At 41.9% G+C, this 23,646-nt stretch overlaps 1 protein-coding gene across 2 annotated transcripts in view; it reads left to right on the top strand.

Moving 5' to 3' along the window:
• Window positions 1-23,646, top strand: part of LOC140408374 (DNA-directed RNA polymerase II subunit RPB2) — a 52,415-nt gene that overhangs the window by 28,118 nt on the left and 651 nt on the right. For both annotated transcript variants that reach the window (XM_072495485.1, XM_072495486.1), the window contains 14 exons: window positions 340-483; window positions 3,035-3,174; window positions 3,438-3,549; window positions 8,217-8,371; window positions 9,717-9,915; window positions 12,185-12,353; window positions 13,266-13,362; window positions 13,454-13,548; window positions 15,507-15,757; window positions 17,407-17,496; window positions 18,154-18,261; window positions 18,336-18,449; window positions 20,681-20,841; window positions 21,614-21,809. In XM_072495485.1, coding sequence (XP_072351586.1) covers window positions 340-483; window positions 3,035-3,174; window positions 3,438-3,549; window positions 8,217-8,371; window positions 9,717-9,915; window positions 12,185-12,353; window positions 13,266-13,362; window positions 13,454-13,548; window positions 15,507-15,757; window positions 17,407-17,496; window positions 18,154-18,261; window positions 18,336-18,449; window positions 20,681-20,841; window positions 21,614-21,809 — 2,031 coding nt within the window. The remainder of the gene's footprint in view (window positions 1-339; window positions 484-3,034; window positions 3,175-3,437; window positions 3,550-8,216; window positions 8,372-9,716; window positions 9,916-12,184; window positions 12,354-13,265; window positions 13,363-13,453; window positions 13,549-15,506; window positions 15,758-17,406; window positions 17,497-18,153; window positions 18,262-18,335; window positions 18,450-20,680; window positions 20,842-21,613; window positions 21,810-23,646) is intronic.

The following is a 23,646-nucleotide window of genomic DNA, read 5'->3' as shown; positions in this document are numbered from 1 at the left end:
CCAAACTGGTGTGATCGCACTGTGCCGGGCCTCTGGCCCTTTTCTCCAGACCTAATTAAAATCTGAAGCAAAGACCCAACTAGTTGCATAAACAGTCTGATGCTCATTGCTGTCAAGTCAACACAGTCATACCAAAAAGCCTAAATATTTTGATGCATTATGTAAGGAAAAACTGCATTGATTTCATATGATAGAGATGTAAATGTACACTTTTGAAAGATGTGTGACTGCACATTTAAATAAACCATGGCGCTCAAATGTAATGTCATAACTTATGTATGTGAACATAAATGATATGATCTGAAACTGATAATTGGATATTTATCTCATTATAACTAGGTGTTGAACCGTTTGACCTTTGCTTCAACTCTCTCTCATCTTCGTCGTCTTAACTCTCCAATTGGAAGAGATGGAAAGTTAGCAAAACCTAGGCAGCTGCACAATACTTTATGGGGTATGATTTGCCCTGCTGAGACACCAGAGGTAAGCTTAGAGTTCTCTGCTGTATTGCCTATTAAAATGACTTTTATCAATTTTCCATCACCATTACCAGTGTGAAAAGCGAAAGGTTTGAGAAGAAGCACCACAAGGACCTATGGCAATGCTGGGACACTTGACTATATAAAACTGCTCTACACAAATGCATGTAGTATGAGGAATAAAACACATGAGCGTTAGAAGCATAAAATCACCATCAAACGTATGATGTAGTGGCCAGATACAGAGTTTGACTACAAGCTGGACCTTACTAGGAGCTAAATATTTAAGGCGACGGGATCCTTAAAAAGGACGTGAAATTGGGAAAGATAGAGTAGCAATATTGATAAAGGTAACAATTAAAGCAGTTGGACGAAAGGATTTCTGCAAGGATGATTTAGATAGTGGAAGTGCTTGTTAGAACTAAGGAAAACAAATGTTGTAAAGCTCTAGCAGAGTTGTCCACAGACCCAGTGAGGTGGAGGGGATATATAAATATCAAAATTGGGTAAGCATGCGGCAGAACAATATGGTTATAATGGGAGACTTTAATTTTCATATAGACGGGGCAAAGTAGAACAACGCAAGTGGCAAAGATGATACATTTCTTGGGGTAGTATTCTGGAGGGGCAAGAAAATTGTCTGTGTCGCACCACTGCACCAACTTGTATTGAATCCACGGGGGCAAGCAACACCATTGGCCATTAACACTGTTTTTTATTGATGTCATTTAAGAACCACGCAGAGGTGATCCACCATGCTGCCTGCCCTGGGAATCAACATAATCTACAATGTGCAGCTAGAAGCAATGTTACGTCATTGAATTTCTACCCCGGTGTTTTATAGCAAGACCTGGGAACCCACCACACTAAATGTAGTTAAGAGTAACCAATCCGAATTAGTTAACAATATGATGATACCTCAACATCTTGTGAATAGTGACAATTATATAATTGAACTTGATAGTAGTTTGAGAGAGAGTCACAAACCAAGGTTTTTAATTTATGAAAGGCCAAATTTGAAGGGGTAAAAACAAATTGACTACTGCAACTGAATTCGACTGTTGGTAAACCTACAGACACAAACTGGAATGTATTCAGAGAACTATTCAGGTATACCATGCCAGTATACATTCCTAAAAGACTACGGCTCTTGTTTGGGTAAGCAACCATGCTCAACAAAGGAGGTGATGGACAGTATCAAGCTCTACATTCTATTATTTCACTATAGCCCTGCAACTTTTACCTTCAAGTGTATCTAATTGCTTTTGGAAAGTTATTATTGAATCTGCTTGCATCATCCTTTTAAACAATGCATTCCAGACCTTACCTTAACTTGCATTTATATATTTTTTTAAAGTCCTCATGCTGACTTTGGTTCTTTTGCCAGCTATTTTAAATCTGTGTCCTCTAGTTATTGACCCATTGGCCTGTGGCAAAAAAATCTCTCAACATCTGAGTGAGGTACAGTAAATATCTGAATTATGCAAAACCCCTTATTTTCAATGCTTCCATTTAATCTTCCCTTTTTCAATACAAATGATTAGAAAAAGACTGTTTCCTTTGGTTGGAACATCTTTGACAAGGAGTCATCGACTTAAAGTGGTCACTAAATGTAGAGAAAGATTAGGAGAAATTTCTTCACACGGTTGTTGGAGCAACGGATGATTGAAGCGCACAATTGAGGGAATCTCCTTTTTGAAATGGATAACTATACAGGCCTTGGGATTAGTTTTAGATTGCTTGTGTGCCATGTTTATTTGACATATTTTCCTTTTGGAGCTTCAACTTATTTTATGTTGCATACTGAACTAGTGTTGAGCTTTGACACACTGAGTAGTCTTTTGTTTTTTCCGACTCCTGTAATGTTGTGTTGGAATAAATTATGGGCTGTATTTTTTTCCATTGTGATTTTTCTTGGACCCATCTACTGTCGTACAAGAAATAAGTACTGGGAAAATGGAAAGAAAGATAAAGTGTTGTTTGGTTCGAAGTCACCAACCTAACATAGTGACTAACATGCATGTGATGTCACTTTGTGTGTTAATTTCCTGAATTGCTCAGTTGATTACTATTTTCTAGACGTGTTTGATCATTTTAAAGGAAAATCACAATTTAAAAAGGTGAGATAGAGAACTACCTTGGAATTTGGAAGTAATCTGAACTGTGAGTGCTCTGTGATAGTAATCACATTCTGGAATTAAGAAATGAAAATACTCAGGTTTTGTAGCACACTGATGAAGAGACGGTGACCTGAAACATTAACACTGTTCCATTCTCCACAGGTGCTGCCAGACCTGAGTATTTACATCATTTTATGCTTTTAGTTCAGATTTCTAACATCTGCAGTGCCGTATGATGTTCTGGGTTTGTAAGTTTTCCGATTTAATTTTCAACCTGTGCACCTGCTGAGATGTTCTTGTGATTTTTTTACTTGCCATGAAGAGCTTTTATTTAGGAACTCTGTAAAGATTGGTTGCAGTAATGATCTTGCCCAAGCAACAAACAGTTAAGCATTTGAATCTTAAAAATGTTAACACTTTAATATCTTTTTTTAGGGTCATGCTGTCGGATTAGTGAAAAACCTGGCTTTGATGGCTTACATTTCTGTAGGATCTCAGCCCTCACCCATTTTGGAATTCTTGGAGGAGTGGAGCATGGAAAATCTTGAAGAAATCTCTCCTGCTGCGATTGCAGAGTAAATTAAACTAACTGTTTGAATTTCACTTAGAAAAAATAATTCCCATAATATTTTTCAGTATGCGGTTGGTTGGAATAGAAAGGTTTTCTGTACGATTGAGAGTGCGTGTGTGTGTGCACACAGAAATCTGGTTTATTGTGTGGTTTATACTGACTAGATAATTACCCGAGTGATTGAGACCTTAAACGTTCTTGTTGCTGTCAAAGACTCCACATATAGTGCTAGACCTAAATAGTAAGACCGTCCAACTTTATTTTTAGTGCTACAAAGATTTTTGTCAACGGTTGCTGGGTTGGAATACATAAAGATCCTGACCAGCTGATGACTACACTAAGGAAGCTGAGGCGTCAGATGGACATCATTGTATCTGAGGTACAGTAAATATCTGATTCTGTATGATGCAGACTCTTTGCTCTATATAATTCAAGAAATTCAACCAGATGCATCTGTTTGTTTACTTCATTAAGGTTAGAATTCAGTTAACAGAAAAGCAAAATAAAAACATCAGAACTGGGAAAAGTTAAACATGTAAAAGATTTTGAGCAATTTCAGACTCTAAGCTCTGTCCCCTTATTTTGTTTCCTTTGCATGTTTTGGTTTTTCTCTTATTTTCGCTTTTAGATAGTTGCACACCTGCTCTAGGCATACCTTTTTCGTTTCTTGCCCCATCACCATTCCCTGTGGTCTTTAAGACTCTCCTGTCCTCCACCCTATCACAGACATTAATTTTGTCTAACATCTGCTTTTTGATTAATAGTTAGGGCATCTACAATGTGTTCCCCTACTTCCTTTAACACCCTCAGATTGAAAACGTCGGATCCTGGGGATTTGTCACTCTTTCTTTAGTTCCATCAATTTTCTTGTTAGTGATGCTGTACTTATGTTGATTGTGTGAAGTCCCTGTCCTCTATCGACTATTAATTACTTTGGAACTTCTGGCAAGTTATCCTCCTTTTCAACTATGAATTCTAAGGCACAATAATAATTCGACATGCCTGCCATTTCCCCATTACCGCTGACTATATCCTCATTTTCAGAGGGCCTACATTGTTCTTTCAACACCTGCTTTCCCTTTATAATAACTCTAAAATTTCCTATTGATCTTGATGTCTCTTGCAAGTTTCATTTCATAATCACTTTTAGTAGTTCTTTCAAGCTGCTTTGTGACCCTTTGCTGGTCAGATCTGTGCTATGTTTTGCGTTTTACTAAGCCCCTTTAGCTTTGTGCTGTTGCTAACCTCTTTAGTTGTCCAAGGCTGTTTTTCTTATGAAGTGGAACTTTTTCCTCTTGGGGTATATACTTGCTCTATACCTCGTTACATGCTTCTTTAAATATTCTCTACTGATCAGTCATTTGACCCATTAACTGATCTTCCCAGTTTACCGTGGACAGGCCCTGTCTCATCCCGTTAAAGTTAAATCCATGGTGATTTAAAATCCTCCATTCCCCTCCCATCTGACTTCTATTGTCCTATCCTCGCCCTTGATGAAAGTTGTCCTGGTTCCATCCCGTTACCATATTTGTGAAATTGTGACTGGGCTACAATGTTCTCCATGTCTACTCGCGTTTGGGTTCACATTTGTTTAGCAGGAAGTCCACTTATGTAAGAGCCCTGCAAACCTGTACTCTAATGAGTGAGGAGAGGTGAAGTGGAAGGGGCAAACATCAACAAAAAGAGAGGAAGGAAATAAATTCTTTACAAATCTCTGACAATTAATCTCTTGTCTGCTTCCATATGTCCCGTTATTGTTTGCTCATCGCAAACATGACTTGAAACAGGTTGGTGAATTGCTTCCGCGTGTGGTGAAAGCCTTCCTCCCATCCACAAATAGAGAATTTTATCCTTTCCAATTCAAGGAACTCCGCTAAGTCAGACAGCCAGTTTGTGGCCTTGGGCAGCACTGCTGATCTCTAGCCGAGACGTAGTCTCTGTCGGGAGATCAGAGAGGCAAAGGCGAAGGCGTCTGCCCCTCTCCCCGTAAAGAGTTCTGGCTGTTCTGATACCCGAAAGACTGCCACTAGTGGGCATACCTTCACCCTCACGACCAAGAAAGCACAACAGCGCCTATACTTCATCAGGAAACTAAGGAAATTCAGCATGTCCACATTAACGCTTAACAATTTTTATAGATGCACCATAGAAAGCATCATATTTGGCTGTATCATAGCTTGGCATGGCAACTGCTCGTCCCAAGACCATATGAAACTACAGAGTCATGAACACAGCCCAGTCCATTACGTGAACCCGCCTCTCATCCATGACTCTGTCCTCACCTCCCGCTGCCTTGGGAAAGCAGGCAGCATAATCAAAGACCCCTCCCACCTGGGTTACCCATTCTTCCAAACGTTCATGGGCAGAAGATACAAAAGTCTGAGAACATGCACAAACAGATTCACAAACAGCTTCTTCCTCGCTGTTACCAGACTCTTGAGTGACCCTCTTATGGACTGAACTGATCTTTCTACGCATCTTCTCTACTGTTGTTAGCACTATATTCCATATGCTTCACCCGATGCCCATGTATTTACATTGTGTATTTATCGTATGTCCTATATTTTCTCATGCATGGACTGTATGCAAAGCAATACTTTTCACTGTACCTCGGTACAAGTGCACGGTAGCCTTTCACTGTTCACTGTTGCCTTTGTATAGCCGGAAGGATTCAGAGCTGGGGGTGTTCGTCCGCGCGCTAGCCATGGGAGCACTGTACAGTAGTTTCACCCACTAGGTGAACCCTGGCCCCAACCCAAACCATTGCAATACCTCCATGAGATACCTCCATTCGACTCTGTCAAAGGCCTTCTCTGCACCTAGGGAAATTATCACTTCTGGTGTCTCCTCCCTGGGTGGGGTCATAATCACTTTTAGCAGGCATCTGATATTCGCCATTAGCTGTATGCCCATGACAAAGCCCATCTAATATTCTGGAACCACCTCAGGGACGCAACCCTCCAGTCGCCTCACCAAGGCCTTCGCCAGGACTTTGGAGTCAGTGTTTAGGAGTGAAATGGGTCTGAATGACCCGCATTCAGTTGGGTCTTTGCCTTTTTCAGGGATGAATGATATTGAGGCCTGTGCCAGCATGGACGGCAGAGTCCCTCTCGATAGAGAGTCAGTGAACTTCTCCCGCAGGTGTGGGGCTGGTGCCGCTGCAAATCTTTAATAATTGTCCACTGGAAATCCGTCCGGACCCGGTGGACTCCGGATCTCTGGACCCTGGGACCCCGACTGCATGGAGTTGATGCTCTCCATGATTTCTCCAAGCTCTACTGGGCAGCATGGTAGCACAAGTGCATAGCACTTTCGCTTCACAGCGCCAGGGTCCCAGGTTCGATTCCCCGCTGGGTCACTATATGTGTGGAGTCTGCACGTTCTCCCCATATCTGCGTGGGTTTCCTCCGGGTGCTCCGGTTTCCTCCCATAGTCCAAAGACGTGCAGTTTAGATGGATTGGCCATGATAAATTGCCCTTAGTGATGAAAAAGGTTAGGAGGGGTTATTGGGTTACAGAGATAGGGTGGAAGTGAGGCCTTAAGTGGGTCAGTGCAGACTCGATGGGCCAAATGACCTTCTTCTGCACTGTATGTTCTATGTTTCAGCCCCTGCCTTACAGCTGGTATGTCCAGCCCATCGAGAAATCGCCTCATCTTGGGAGTCCGCTCTGGGGCATGGAGGTGTACAGCTCCCGGTAAAAGGTCGCAATGGCGTCATTGATCTTATCTGACGCTGTGACTAATTTCCTGTTCCTGTCCTTCACTTGCGCTCTCATCTCTCTGGCTGCCTGCTTTCTCAGCTAGTGAACCAGCAGGTGACTGGCCTTGTCTCCATGTTCATAGAGGTTCCCTCTTGTCTGGTGGAGTTGGTGCACTGCTTTCTTGGTGGAGAGCAGGTCAAATTCCATTTATAACTTCCCCTCAGGCAGTTGTTCCACGGTCGGGGCAGTGGAGTATCGCCGATCTACCTCCAATATGGATTTGATCAGTTGTTGCCTAGCTGCCCTCTCCTTCCTGTCCCTGAGTGCCTTGTAAGCCATTATTCCCCCCTTGTCACCGCCTTCAGTGCCTCCCAGAATGTAAAAGGTGAAACCTCCCCTTTCTAGTTGCAGGATATGTACCCATCGATGGCTTGTGACGTTTTGTCACAGAACGCTTTGTTGGCAAGGAGGGCTGTGTCCAGCCTCCATGGAGGGCGCTGGGCCCGGCCCGTCTCTGACCTCACATCCACGTAGTGTGGTACGTAGTTGGAAATTACTATTATAGAGTATTTTGCCCCTACCACCCCTGGAAGCACCCCACTACAAAGAAGCCGATGCAGGGATATACTTTACAGATTTGTGAGAAGAAGGAGAACTCCTTCTCCCTCGGGTGGTTGAACCTCCACACATGTCAACCCCTCATCTGCTCCATAAAGGTGTTCAGTTCCCTTGCCATAACCAATTGTTTCCCTGATTTGGGGCTGTTTTTGTCCGTCCTTGGTCCTTTACACGTTTTGAATCTCCCCCATGATGAGTTGGTGGGAGCCTAGGTTGGTTATTTAGGCCATAGTCTTTTTGACAAAGTCAGCGTCATCTCAGTTAGGGGCATAAACATTCACAAGCGCCACAGGTGCCACTTCTAGGACACCGCTGACCATTATATACCATTCACCCCGGGTCCATCACAGTATTTGTCGCTGTAAAAGCATCCTTTCGCTAAACAGTATGGCCACCCCCTCATCCTCATTGCATGATAGGTCTGTCCTTTCCAGCTCTTCCTTACTCTCAGTTGGTCCTTCTCCCTCGGGCGTGTCTCCTGGGGGAAGACTAAGTTGGCACGCAGCCTTTCGAGATGGGCAAAGACTCTGGCTCTTTTCACTGGGCCGTGAAGTGCCCTCGCGTTCCAGGTGACTATCTCTCCCCCCCCCCCCCCCCCCCCCGGCCACAGGGTCAGCCATAATTACCACTAAATTCATCTTTTACATGGAAAGTTTCCATAGGTAACAAGTAGGGAAGGTTTATTCTGAACCCGTAAAACCACTTGAACATTTCTCTTTACTTAAGGTGTCCATGGTCAGAGACATTCGTGAGCGTGAGATTCGGATTTACACAGATGCAGGTAGAATTTGTCGGCCACTTCTGATTGTAGAAAAACAGAAGCTACTGTTGAAAAAGCGGCATATTGATCAATTGAAAGAACGAGAGTACAACAATTATAGGTATGTTAAGAAAAACAGCTAACCTGTTTCCTGCTACTGCTGCCAACCTCCCTCAAATTGAATTTGAGTATGTAGGCCAAATATATTCTGTCGAGTTTCATGTTTGACATCTTTTATTTATGACTGCTTATTTTGGACTTCTCCAAAAATGGAACCATGTTCAAAAATTGGCCAGAATAAATTAACCTTGGAGCATTAAGATTGTCCAGTATTCACCTCCAGTCCCAGGGAGAGGGAAGCCTCTCCTTCCACTCCTGTTGTTTGGGGACAGTTCCCTGGTTCAGAGTTGCTCTCAGGCAAATTTTCCAAGCTGCTGTTCTTAACATGTAAACCTATTAGCTAATTAACCAAATTGGACCACCAATGCAAAGGGATGAAGCCTGAATAGATTGCTGTAGCGAGCAACATCAGTAAGTCTGCCCATGGAGCTACTCGTTCTAGAGTAGCCAAGTTGGTGCTGGACGCACAACTTTATCCCCTCCTCCAAGCTACAGTGGTGAATGTTAATTGCATCACCTGCTTGCCATCAGCAATCCAGTTGACAACAATAATGTTGGTAGTGCCCCTGGCCTGAAATTGCTGCTTGCATTAAGCATATTCCTCCATGGAATGTAACTCGTCTCTGTAACCAGAGACCCTGTGACTTTTGTTAGGGAGCAATAAAGTAAGTGAACAAAAGGGCACTGCAACTTCCATGAGCCTCCCTATTTGTAGAGGTTTCCTGTAGTTAATGGGTGCAGTTGTACTTGCAGTCATTCTGCATATGGTTAAATGCTTATTTTTGTACCGTGGAAAACCTATAAATGATTGTTCCATAAGACCGTAAGACATAGGACAGCATTAGGCCCATTGAGTCTGCTCCACCATTCAATCATGGCTAATATGTTTCTCATCCCCATTCTTCTGCCTTCTCTCCATAACCCCTGATCCCCCTATTAATGAAGAACCTATCTATCTCTGTCTTAAAGACACTGTGTGATTTAGCCTCCACAGCCTTCTGCGGCAAAGAGTTCCACAAATTCACCACCCTCTGGCTGAAGAAATTCACCACATCTCAATTCTAAAGGATTATTGTCCCTTCAGTCTGAGGCTGTGCCCTCGGGCTCTAGTTTTTCCTACCAATGGAAACATCTGCTCCACATCCACTCTATCTAGGCCTCTCCGTATCCTGTAAGTTTCAGTAAGATCCCCCTCATCCTTCTAAACTCTAATGAGTACAGACTCTGAGTCCTCAACCGCTCCTCATGTGACAAGCTCTTCATAACCATCAGTATTTGACAGATTTATAAACTAATATTGCATTGAGAGCACATTGATTGAATCCCAACTTTTTCCTTCCACATAGTTGGCAGGATCTTGTGGCCAGTGGTGTGGTGGAGTACATTGATACACTGGAAGAGGAGACCGTAATGCTAGCCATGACCCCAGATGACTTGCAGGAAAAGGGCGTTGCATATTGTTCAACGTATACACATTGTGAGATTCACCCATCAATGATTCTTGGTGTTTGTGCATCAATTATTCCATTTCCTGACCATAATCAGGTGGGTAAGACCAGAAGAGAGTTGTTCGAGATGAGTTTATGTCGGTAAACTGCTGAAAGATTTAACAAATATCACCTGTATCATTTTGGTGTCGGGAAAGGTGTTCATATTTCAAGAACACCAGAATTGGGACAAACAGAAATTAATTGAGCTCTTTTCAGAGCTGATCCTAGTTTTAGGTTGTTTACATCGTGTGAAGAGTGAATAAACCAGCAGTGGTTGCTTAGCAACTGGGGCCTTGTACGGTAGGAAAACCTTTAAGCTTTAGTTTAGTTAATTTGATTGCAGTTGGAGATAGGTAGTGAGAGAGAAGTCAGCTCTCACAGCTCTGCAAGATGCAGTTGTGTTTAGAAGGCTAAAGAGGAAATGTGTCTCTCAGCCTTGTTAGAAGAAAAACCATACTATGGAGCAATGGTTAAGAAAACATACCAGAAATCTAAAGTTTAGCTAGTTAAGGAAACTAGAAAAATGAAGAGAAGTTAACGGAACAGAGGAAACCGACAACCAGAACAGATTACTGTTCAGTAAAGTCACAAGAGTTGAAACGGCTTTGGATCGTGAGAGATCAGAAAGACATCTGCAGTAGTGTTAAGGTTTGAGAAATTACTACAGTTTTGGAGACATTATTTGAAACAATTGTGGAAATTGGTGGCTGGACCTCTTGAGTTTGTGTGAAAGGTTTAAGACAAAGAAAACCTGAAGGGAGAGGTGTAAAACCTGAAAGTGAAACCTTGATGGAAGCAGCAGAGGGAAAACATAACTTAAAAGAAGATTTGAAAGTGTGACTTTTGAAAGCAGAATTTGAGATCACTTGTTTGGAAGCCAGAGTTCAGTGATAAATGGTGGCTCATGGTATAAGAATCATCTGGGAGGATTTTGAAGAGAAATCTACAAACATTCACTTGGGTTCAGAGAGAAGTGTGTCTTACCACAGTCATCTTGTGTGCTTAAAGGGGACTTTGTGTGTTAATGGGACCATTGTAGCTTGAGGTACTTTGTAATTCATGTTAATTTTAAAAACTGTTTGTAATTGTTAGCTAAGGGGGAGCAAAGGAGTATTTTATTATAATCCAACTTTTCATATTTAATAAATGCTTTTTGCCAATTAACAGTCCTGTGACTGTCCTCGAAGTCTTGTTAAATAAACGCTATGGTCTTTTGAGCCAGCATTCCATTCTGGGTTCTTCCCACCCAGTTTTAACATTAACTGGGATCGTAACAATGGCATTTTACTTACCCATCCCAAGCATTGTAATTTATATACTAAAGTTGGTAGGTCACTACATTCCATTTCAAGATGCATCATAAACCTCAATGTCATCTTTACCATATGAGATTTTTCATTTTAGCAGTGACCCATTCAACCTGCAATACCCATGATGACTGAAGGCGGTAATGTGATGAGTATTTCCAGCATTAAATTCTATTTGATATTGACTGCGATAGATTGCTGGAATGGATCTGTAGGCATTTGCACACCTAGGCCACTGGGTGGCACTGAAGTAACGTACAAACCTCAAATGTTCAAAGCTCATGCCTGTGTATAAGATGTGTCAGTTTCCTTGAATTGAAAAGGACTGTTGTGTGATCTCTGAAGTTATAACTGCTTTTTTAACTCTTAAAACACATCCTCCCTAGTCACAACTTTTACCCAATGTGTAAAAGCTCTCAGTTCCAGTTCCAGGCTCAGCATTCATTTTCTCCTATTGGTTGTAAGAATTCCAACCTGACCTGAACCTCTCAGTCTCTCCCTGGGTCACCTTCCATTGTGTAATCACTCAAACTGGATATGAAACCCATCTGAGCCCTTGTTAAGACTGCAAATCCAACTCTCTCTCTCTCTCTCTCTATCCCAGCCCCTGCTCACCCAATACTTAAATTGTGTGCTGTTCGCTGCACAGGGAATATTTATGCAGCAATCCAAATCCCCATATTGACATTTTGTCAGGAAACTGACCTCCTCAATATCTAAGATGGCTTGCCACCATCCGCAAATAAGATTATTTTCTGTATCCTACTCTCCTTCCCACCCCACCTCACCAAAGGTTTACATATTGCACTTGACTAACGTTAAATCAGGAAGCGAGGAATTCTATTTACACCAAAGAGCTTTTTGGTATTACTTCAGTGCTAATTGCATTTTCAATTTTGTTTTGAGCTTGTACAGAATTGTGTGATTTCCGAGCATTCTAAAGGAAGGAATGATTTTTGTTGAAGGTGGATTTATGAAAGTCTCTGATCTCATTATCTATTCCTTTCACCGTTCTAGTCTCCCAGAAATACATATCAATCTGCTATGGGTAAACAAGCTATGGGAGTTTATATTACGAACTTTCATGTGCGTATGGACACCCTAGCCCATGTACTGTACTACCCACAAAAGCCACTTGTTACAACCCGTTCTATGGAGTATCTGCGATTCAGAGAGCTACCAGCCGGTGAGTGACCAGTTAACTAAACAAGCTAATAGTCGGGCTCTTGCAGAATCACAGCCAGTCTCTATATTGCCAAAACGTTATTACATCGGAGGAGTAGTCTATAGCATTCTGGGTAGAAGGAAGTTGTATTAATTACCACGCACTGAGACTAATCTACTACTGAATGCTAACTTCATTGTTTATTCCAAATTGAGGTTATTTATGGAATGGAAGAGTAGATTAATAGCTGTGGTATCTTTGTATTGGATATTAGCTGTAAACAGCATCTTTGTATTGGAGTAGGTTTGAGATTTTCTTTCCTCGGATTAAACCTCATAATGCATTTGAGTCTCACTAAGAAGTCTGGGAATCTAATATTAACCACTTGAAGTGGAAAAGCTGCTTTGGTTTTCATGGTTGGTGTGGTGATGAACTATTAAATGTGATTTGATCTCCGTGCTTTGTGAGGATCCTTTTTGTGAAATAGTTAACTTTGTTAATAAATATAAGGTAGCATTTGATTTAAACCCAGTGTGTTTATGCATATAAATAGGTCTTAATTGCCCTTGTTTCACTTAAATTATTTTTAAAAATAAATGTATTTTTGTTCCACTTAAGGGGCAATTTAGCGTGGCCAATCTACCTACCCTGCACATGTTTAGGGTTGTGGGGGTGAGACCCACGCAGACACAGGGAGAATGTGCAAACTCCACACGGACAGAGACCCGGTGCCGTGATCGAACTTGGGACCTCGGCACATGAGGCAGCAGTGCTAACCACTGCACCACTATACCGTCCCTGATGTTTCACTTAAATTCAAAAACAAAACTAGTTAAACTAAGTTTTAATCTTATCTTGGTGTGAACAAAGGTTGTGGATTTTGTAGGAGATATGCCAAAAGTGGATGCTTAATCTATTCAAATTGTGTTTTAGGTATAAACTCTATTGTAGCGATTGCTTCATATACTGGTTACAATCAAGAAGATTCTGTCATCATGAATCGTTCTGCAGTAGACAGGGGCTATTTCAGGTATGTGTATCTTGGCCACAACGGTTCAATTATCTTTTGATTTTTGGTGTGTATGTTTATTTTCATGAATGTATTTATTTGTGTCTAATAGGTCTGTGTTCTACCGCTCGTACAAAGAACAAGAATCAAAGAAAGGTTTTGACCAAGAGGAAGTATTTGAGAGACCTTCTAGGGAAACTTGCCAGGGTGAGCCAGAATTCTGTTTTGCTTTCCCAGTTCAGGTCTGAATATTAAAATGCTGCATGTTCATAATTTAATGTTCGGGTTTGTCCTTCAGTGCGGTAGCAATTCCACTCAGATATCATCACATTTACATATTTTTCATACAACCTTTGTGAGTGTGGACTCTATTGCACATGAGGATTAATGATGGGATTACACCTCCACATTGCTATTGCATTCTTGGTCGTTGGTTCTGCTAGTTACATCTCTCGTTCAGCTATTCTGCTGTTACAGTTGTATTTGTTTTTTTTCTGCTGGGGCACTATTCTTGGACATTTACACCCAAGTGGCATTTATTGCCAGAATATGGTATCACACAAGTGAGTCGTTTATATACCTTGGCCTTTTCGAACCTATGAATTGATTTGAAAAGTAATTTGGGGAGTAGGCTTATACTTGAAGGGTTGAATGGCTTGTTTATGTTCTGTGACTCACTGACTGTCCTGAATCCTAGAGATACAAATTTAACCCTGCTAACAGGCCTATTAGGCATCAATATCAAAATAATTAACACTTTCATTTTCCCCTATTCCATAAGGCTAACTTATACATGCAAATGTAACATTAGGGGCAGCACGGTGGCGCAGTGGTAGCACTGCTGCCTCATGGCGCCGAGGTTCCAGGTCCGATCCTGGCTCTGGGTCACTGTCCATGTGGAGTTTGCACATTCTCCCGTGTTTGCGTGGGTTTCGCCCCCACAATCCAAAGGTGTGCAGGGTAGGTGGATTGGCCACGCTAAATTGCCCCTTAATTGGAAAAAATGAATTGGGTACTCTAAATTTAAGGGGGGAAATAAATGTAACATTAGTATTGCTGAGAAAATAATTTTTGGCACAGCTTTTCATCTTGCACTCATTGGGACATTTCGCTAGAATACAAATCCATGGGGGGACAACAAATTTATGCTGTATGAGAAGGGAGTGCTGATTGGTTGACAAGCAGACTATAATTAGTAGAGGCATTGCCACGGAGAGTGCAATTCATGCTGTATGAGAACTGAATGCTGATTGATTGGTAAACATACTAATTAGTAGCGGCATTGCCATGGAGAATGCACCAGTTGTTGGTGACTGATAGGTAACTGCCAAGCATTGTTTGAAATTTAAACCAGACAGCTTGACTCTGGTCTAGGCATTGCCCTGAGGAATGATCCAACGAATGGCTATCACTTGTTTTGTTTAGCTGAAGCAGGCTTAATGTGTATACATGTTCTTTCTGTCTGCAAAGAAATGGGCTCTGTATTAATATATGTAACTTCCAGTACAGTCAAATGCACCACACTGTGAGCCTGACTGACTATTTTAAATTAGTTGTCAGTGTCATTCTTAGCACACTGAGGGTTATTTAGCAAATGTTATCCAATCGCAGAATCAGATCTAATGTTGCAGACTATGTTTTGAATTTTGCAAGCAAGGGCTGGTTGGGTACGGTCTGTAAAATGCCTGTTGTGACATGCCTTTTATAATTTTTCCAGTGAATATGTTGACCATATATTTTGATAAGTGGAGGTAAACAGGAACATCCCACCTGGAAAGAACTTTAAAAAAAAAAATAAAGTACTTAGACTAATTCACTGAAACCATTCAATTGTTCAGGGTTCTACATCCATTTTTAAAAGTTTAGTTTGTCAGAAATCAGTCCCACACAGGATAGAAGTTACATCTTGCATGGAGCTTCTGGCTGAATCAAAGTGTAAAATAATGGTATTTGGTCCTAAATTGAACCCTGCATGATGTTTTAGGTGTAATTTACTCTTGAAAAGCTATTGTAGAGACAAAAGTCAAATGTTGTGCTCGTCTGCATATTTTAAAAGCTATTCCTGATCCGTTTTTTCAGCTGGTGAAATCACCAATACGACCGGTAAAGATTCAGTATGATAATTATTTCTCTTCCGATGATTCATCCTTTAACCTGTTTCATAGGTATGAGACATGCTATTTATGAGAAGCTAGATGAAGATGGGCTGATAGCGCCTGGTGTGCGTGTGTCAGGAGATGATGTAATCATTGGTAAAACCGTAACACTGCCAGAAAACGATGACGAGCTGGAGAGCATAAATCGACGGTACACGAAGAGAGACTGCAGCACCTTCCTACGGACCAGTGAGACTGGTATTGTGGATCAGGTCATGGTGACGCTAAACCAAGAAGGATACAAATTTTGCAAAATTAGGGTAAGGCATGAAAATACTTAACTTTTATTCCTTTTTGAGTTTTTTCTTTATTGAAGCATTGGATGGAAGTGTGAAAAATATATTTCACACAGATATCCACAGTAACTTTATTCTGCAGATACTTTTTCAGTAGTTTATCCTTCTCTGTTGAGTTGACATTGTCTTGTCAATGTTACATCCAAGATTAGGATAGCAACCACTGCACTGTCTTTGTTATCTGTGCCCCAAGTCAGGAGGCAAATTGGGCCTATTTGATGAGTTTGAAGTAGCACATGGTATTAATGAGAAAGAAATAACAGTCCAGCAGTCTTCAACTTCCAAAGCGTGCAAAACATCCACAAAACATTGGCAAGTCATGTTGCAGCTGTATAGAACCTTAGTTAGGCCACACTTGGAGTATAGTGTTCAATTCTGGTCGCCACACTACCAGAAGGATGTGGAGGCTTTAGAGAGGGTGCAGAAGAGATTTACCAGAATGTTGCCTGGTATGGAGGGCATAAGCTATGAGGAGCGATTGAATAAACTCGGTTTGTTCTCACTGGAACGAAGGAGGTTGAGGGGCGACCTGATAGAGGTATACAAAATTATGAGGGGCATAGACAGAGTGGATAGTCAGAGGCTTTTCCCCAGGGTAGAGGGGTCAATTACTAGGGGGCATAGGTTTAAGGTGAGAGGGGCAAAGTTTAGAGTAGATGTACGAGGCAAGTTTTTTACGCAGAGGGTAGTGGGTGCCTGGAACTCACTACCGGAGGAGGTAGTGGAGGCAGGGACGATAGGGACATTTAAGGGGCATCTTGACAAATATATGAATAGGATGGGAATAGAAGGATATGGACCCAGGAAGTGTAGAAGATTGTAGTTTAGTCGGGCAGTATGGTCGGCACGGGCTTGGAGGGCCGAAGGGCCTGTTCCTGTGCTGTACATTTCTTTGTTCTTTGTTCTAGATTAAAAAGATACAGAACCTTAGCTTGCCTTAGTTCAGTGAAGCACACTTCTTTCTGAGTCAGAAGGCCTAGCGCACTGCAGCAATTCAAAAAGCCATCTCACCACTATCTTCTCACGGGTAGTTAGGGCTGGGCAATAAATGTTGACTTAGCTATGGACGCCCACATCCTATGTATGAATTTTTTTTTAAATGAGACTCGAGTACGTAATCTAGATCAGAGAGGCTACCTAATCTGAAGGAATCCCAGCAGAAACATAAATGTTACCAACCATTCCTAGAAATGGAAGCAGATTGTTCCAACCCATTTGGAAGAAATGTTGCACAACTGAATTTAAATGCTGTCTCACTGACTGTGTGTATGTATGTATGTATTTATATGTGTGCATGTATCTAAAAAGATGGTCTTAAACAGTGTCCTAAAAACATGCTATATTCTTATCAACGCTTGGGAGGATGTAACCCAAGCCAGAAGTTAGTAATGTTTCAAAGCTTCCCAAACTGATAACGACTTAGGGTACAGAAACAACGGACTGGGTCTTGAGCACCACCACCTTATGGACTGGGCCCTGCACCAGCACCATCAGGATGCGCAAGCAAGAATCATTCGAAAATACCATTAAACGACCATTGCAACTACCTGACATTTCTTATTTGTCTAGTGCCTTCTTTTGGTTTTGGTAAACCACGTGCCCTTTTTACACAGGTACGATCTGTCCGAATTCCACAAATTGGAGACAAATTTGCCAGTCGCCATGGCCAGAAGGGTACGTGTGGTATCCAGTACAGACAAGAGGTAAGGGATTTGTGTTGTATGGATTCTGGTTCAGGGGAAAATTGATTTGAAATTCAGGAACAGAACCAAATAAAAATACTGGAGATGGTGAAATAAGAGTAATAAGTGCTGAAAAGTCTCAACAAATCAGGGAGCATCTATGGAGAGAGATACTTCCTGACCCACTGAGCTTCAGAATCAATTTTAGCTCTTCTTTCTCTCTCTCTCTCTCTCTCTTCCCCCCCCCCCCCCCCCCCCCTGAGTTGGAAAGGGGAGATGAATTTTGAGGAGGTGCTGAAGGAGCAGAGAGAGGTTGAAGAGTTTAGGGATTACATTTCAACATCAAAACTAGACACGTTGATTGAAAGCACAGCTACCAACAGTGGAGTGGGATGGCAGGGGGAATGACAGCGACGCATATATGAGGTCTGCATCAGAGGAGCATGTTTAGGCAGTGACTATTGGACTGGATGAGATTCGGAGGTGTGGATGGGTGAGACTATGGGATTGAAGCTGGACAAGGATTTAAAATGCTTATTTGCCAAGGCAGCTTAAGGTAGCAAAGACCTGGGTAATGGGTGAGTTAGGCCAAGAAGCAGCAGATACTGATCTACATTGTTTCTGACTTCTTGATTTTCTACCTTTTTATAATTGCTTAATGTGCATGTGTTTTTCTAGGATATGCCATTCACGTGTGAAGGTATCACCCCGGATATTATAATCAATCCACATGCCATTCCTTCTCGAATGACAGTAGGTCACTTGATTGAGTGTCTGCAAGGGAAGGTATGTTTAAAAGCGTAAAGATTTCATTGTTATGTAAAGTTGGCGTCTCCATTCTCATTCAAGTTTTTTTTCAGGTGTCAGCAAATAAGGGTGAAATTGGTGACGCTACCCCCTTTAATGACGCCGTTAATGTACAGAAGATTTCTAACCTGTTATCAGACTATGGATACCACCTCCGAGGCAATGAGGTAACTTATTTTCCTTTTGTATGCAGAAGACAATTTGTGCAACCTGGCTCAACCTTTTAATAGCAGCTTTAGAATAACATCACAAGGCATCTGAGGCCATTGTTCATACAAGGGGGAGCATTGTGTAACATATTTACCGTATCTCATTCTTTCAGCTTCTAGACACACATAAGTACCCCAGGATGTGCTGGCCTTGGGGGAACAGATGTCTGGCTCACCCAAGTCAATTTTATCATCCAATTTATGATTGGGAGTGAATGTTGCTCATATTTGGCTTGCAATCTGTCTTGCATTCATTTTGGATTGAGTACACCTTTATCATATCCATTTACATTAGCGTAGGGAAATGCTTAGAGTACATTATTGGCCATTGGATAGTGGAGATGGCAGTGGAGGAGATCTGTAGACCATTCAAAGAGATATGTTATTGACTGAGTGAATTTCTTGCCTAATCATCAAAATTGTTATGACAAGCAGTATATACATTTATTTGAATTTAAACATTTGAGTATGCAGATGATTAGTAAATTAAGTGGTTCTAAAGGCAGTTCAGTTGTGTCACAGTAACCCAGCTGGATTGTTGATTACCAAACTATAAGAACATAGGACTGAGGAGCAAGAGTAGGCCATCCGGCGCTTCGAGCCTGCTCTACCATTCGATAAGACCAAGGTTAATCTGGTTGTGGTCTCCATTCTACCTTCCTGTTTTCCCCCTTTGAACCTTGACTCCCTTGTCTTTCAAAAATCTATCTAACTCAGCCTTGAATAATAATGGTGCCGGCTTCCTATACTCTAATTTCTGTTAGTACAAGAGGTTGAAGAGCTTGATCCGAACACGAGGAGTGGCCAGGGAATTTCAGGGGTGTGTCTGTCTTGCATAATGGGTTGGAGAGAATTTCTGTGGAATTGGAAAAAGGGATTGGAAGTGCTAGCCGTGTGCCATTTTGAAAAACGTAGATTTATTGAAGTTTTACATTTTAACAAATAACACAACAAAACCACAGGAATGGTACAGCTCAGCAAGAAAACAAGTCTCAACGTCCATAGATACAGAGGGGAACAGGAAAACAGCAATATAGCTGGCTCAACTTGGTGCCTCCATACGCACCACCAGAGAACAAGGGAAAGAAGGATAAAGCCATGAAAACATGGTAAAGTGGTGCACACCTTCCCACAGCAATTGCTCGTAATGACCAAGAGAGTTCAGGATGAGGGCAGCACGGTGGCACAGTGGTTAGCACAGCTGCCTCACGGCGCCGAGACCCCAGGTTCGATCCCGGCTCTGGGTCACTGTCCGTGTGGAGTTTGCACATTCTCCCCGTGATTGCGTGGGTTTTGCCCCCACAACCCAAAGATGTGCAAGGTCGGTGGATTGCCCACACTAAATTGCCCTTTAATTGGAAAAAATGAATTGGGTACTCTAAATTTAATAAAAAGAAAAAAGAAAATTTTCAAACTCAATTGGGAACTCGCCTCTCACATATCGCAAAAGACTGGGCTCAGGGGCACTACCTGTCCGGCCCCCACTTCAGGGTCGGTCAGTATAGATGGCATGCCATGCAACAGGATTTCTACCAACTGAAGGCAGGCCTCCACCAGGGAAATTGCTGTATCGAACACCAGGATTCTCTTCTGCGCTTCCACCATTCTCCCAAGGATACTTTGCAGTTCATCAAAGCGAGCACCACTTGTACCACGGAGCCGAGATCATCATCCAAAACATCATTTGCAATGGTAGCCATCTTTCCGATTCAAACAGCATGCCAAGGCGTGGGCCCGTCCAGCACCAAAATAACCACTGCAAGCTGGACCCCACCCCAGATACCACTGACCGCCTCAATCAAACGTGGTTCTCTCTGATTCAACTCGGCTCCTCATCACCAAACTCCAACCAGGGACATAGTGCAAGACATATATGCCTCCAAAAAGTTAATTATGGAATGTGTATTGGGATAAAATAAAGGATTAAAGTCCGAGATCGGGAAAACGCAGCCGCTCCACGCTCACATCATGCACCCCGTGCCATTTTTATTACTGAGGGTCACGTTGTTTGTGCAGTCCAGTCAGCTTGTTACTAAGTGACATTTTATATACGCAGATCACTAATGTTGTGCGTTGAATGCTATGGCCTTGAAAGCCACATGGTCCTCTATTTTCCAGTGAGCATAAATATAGTAAAGTGTTTGGTTACATGACAAATTACATAATTAACATATCCCTCTCATACCTAGGTTCTATATAATGGGTTTACAGGGCGTAAACTTACATCGCAGATCTTTATTGGACCTACTTACTACCAGCGCCTGAAACACATGGTAGATGACAAAATTCATTCCCGTGCTCGAGGACCTGTTCAAATCCTTAACAGACAGCCAATGGAGGGTAGATCTCGGTAAGATGAAACTTGACATTTGTCTTACTGTGTCTTTGAAGTAATTCTGCTGACTTTGAGCAAGTTTCCAGTTTTGATGAGAGGCCATCTACTCTAATCATGACCATGTGACTTCCCAAGTCCATTTAGTTGTAATTTATACTTGTTTGAATTATTCAATTATGGTAACATTTTTATGTCTGATGGGTGAGTGTGTGACTGACCTAGTGTATTCAAACCGTTCTAAAAATTCCTCCATTGGGTGTCAACATTGCTATAAGTCCAGCCCTTGTTGCCCATACCCAAATGCGCTTGACAAGATAATGATGAACCTTAAACTGCTGAGTGCTGAAGATACTCTCATAGTGCTGTTACATAGTGTGCTCCTTGATTTTGACCCAGTGATGATGAAAGAATTGCAGTATGTTTGCAAGTCACGATGGTGTGTAACATTGAAGGAACTTGCAGTTGGCGCTGTACCCATGGTGGTAGAGATCATGGGTTTGGGAGGCAATTGGCTTAAGCCTTTGTGAGTTATTGCAGTGTACCTTCTAGATGGTACACTCTGCGTCAATGTTACATTGGAGGGAGTGATTAAGCAGGTGGACGGGCGCTGTTGAAGTTCACACCCAGGCTCAGCTCTAGTGTTTTCACCAGAAGCCAATGTACATAATTTGAGGGTAGAGTGAGGTTGTGTTGGGAAATCATCAAATTAAGAGGTAACCTGTCGTAATTTACAGATTGTTTTCCCCACCTTTTGCTCTCCATAATATGTGATTTGTTTTTGTTTTAGTGACGGCGGTCTACGTTTTGGGGAGATGGAACGAGATTGTCAGATTGCTCACGGTGCAGCCCAGTTTTTGAGAGAGAGGCTATTTGAGGTTTCTGATCCTTATCAGGTGCATGTATGCAATCTTTGTGGACTCATGGCGATTGCCAATACCAGGACACACACTTACGAATGCAGAGGATGTCGTAACAAAACTCAGGTACGTGTCAAACATTCTGAAGTACAGACAATAAAGATATTGGCTTTCCGTAATTTCTAGGGGGTTGCGATAGTTGCTTCAAGTGACGAGCATGATCTTCTTCCAACATGCAGAAATCTGTATGATAGATAGACGTGCAAACCTGTATTCTGCATGCTCTGTATCTGGCGACTTCATTTTGAATATTTTAGGAATGTCCAGTTCTGTATGTTTGTTTTCACATTGTAAATTACCGTGTGCTTACTCGGTATTGCTGAAGTGCCACAATGCTTGTTCTTCTAACCATCCAGAAGGCTGAGCTCTTGCTTTCTGTCTGTGTTCAGATTATTGCATTGTTTTACTTGTGCCCAAGGGATAAGTGAGTGAATAACTCAAGTGTAATAACTTTCATTTTGTTGACCAAAGCTATTGTGTGGGAATCTCCATCCTAAAACCTCTTTCCTGCTTAAACAGACCTTGGAGTGTAAGTTATAATTCTGAAAAAGGATCAAGCTACTTTAAGTTTCTCTACTCTAGTTTTGTAGCAGGAACTCATAAATTAATGTTCATTTTATTCCAATGCTTTAAAAGATCAGTGGAATTGCGGCGGCACGAGGCGCAGTGGTGAGCACTGCTGCCTCCGGCACTGAGGACCCGGGCTCGAATTCCGGCCCTGGGTCACTGTCCGTGTGGAGTTTGCACACTCTCCCCATGTTTGCGTGGGTTTCATCCCCACAACCCAAAGATGTGCAGGGTGGGTGGATTGGTCACGCCAAATTGCCCCTTAATTGGAAACCGAAATTAATTGGGTACTTAAAAAAAAAAAAAAATGTGTTGCGTTATCTGTAAAAATGATAAAATTCCAATTTAAAAAAAAAAAAGATCAGTGGAATTGTACGGCATGAAACTATAGAAATGTACTGTTCCATGTTTAGTATTAGAAAAGATTAGCCAGCACCAGAAACTGGTTGCCTTTATTACCTTTCCTCTCTCCTAAGTGATCGTCCCAACTGACTCCACACATCTCATCAATATCTAACTACAATTTATTGATGCAACTCCTTTTTTTGAAATATATTTAGAATACCCAATTACTTTTTCCAATTAAGGGGCAATTTAGTGTGGCCAATCCACCTAACCTGCACATCTTTGGGTTGTAGGGGTGACACCCACACAGGCACGGGGAGAATGTGCAAACTCACACGACAATGACCCGGGGCCGGGATCGAACCCGGGTCCTCTGCGCAGTAGGCAGCAGTGCAACTGTGCCATCGCGCCGCCCCACTGATGCAACTCTTATCAAGTTATCGTGCTATATTGGAACAGTGATTTAGGCATTTTCATCGGTGGGAGCTCAACTGAAATCTATCTAAACTGATAGAATCAATGTCTCCTCTGTGTTTGTGAGTCCTGTATCAAATATGTTTGGGTGCTTTGTATTGGACATGAGCTGTAAAAAAAAAAAAAAGAACTGGCCTCATTTGGCTCTGAGCGGCTAATGGATGGCTTTTGTGAAATGAGAATCTGACCAATGGATCCTAGATGAGATTGCCACAAAGTTTTGAATCTGGAGACATGACTAGGCTTAGAAAAGGGAATAGAACGTTTGTATTTAACTACTTTATACAGAGAATGATGACATTTGTGGATGGACTGCTCGGTCGGGCAGTTGAGGTGAAGAAGTGGCTAAATATAAAAGAGTAGGTGAAATGTGAGTGGCCAGATGTGAATGGCAAAGATGCATATGGCTAAGTAATTATTTGTAGCAGATTGTGCATCCAGTGATAGAAAAACGCAACCTATCAATATTTTAAACTGTAACAAATTGAAAAGTTTGTAATACTAACATGAAAGCGCT

This window comes from Scyliorhinus torazame, chromosome 3 (assembly GCF_047496885.1).
Source record: "Scyliorhinus torazame isolate Kashiwa2021f chromosome 3, sScyTor2.1, whole genome shotgun sequence".
NCBI lineage: Eukaryota > Metazoa > Chordata > Chondrichthyes > Carcharhiniformes > Scyliorhinidae > Scyliorhinus > Scyliorhinus torazame.
This window is presented reverse-complemented; position numbering and strand designations above follow the sequence as displayed.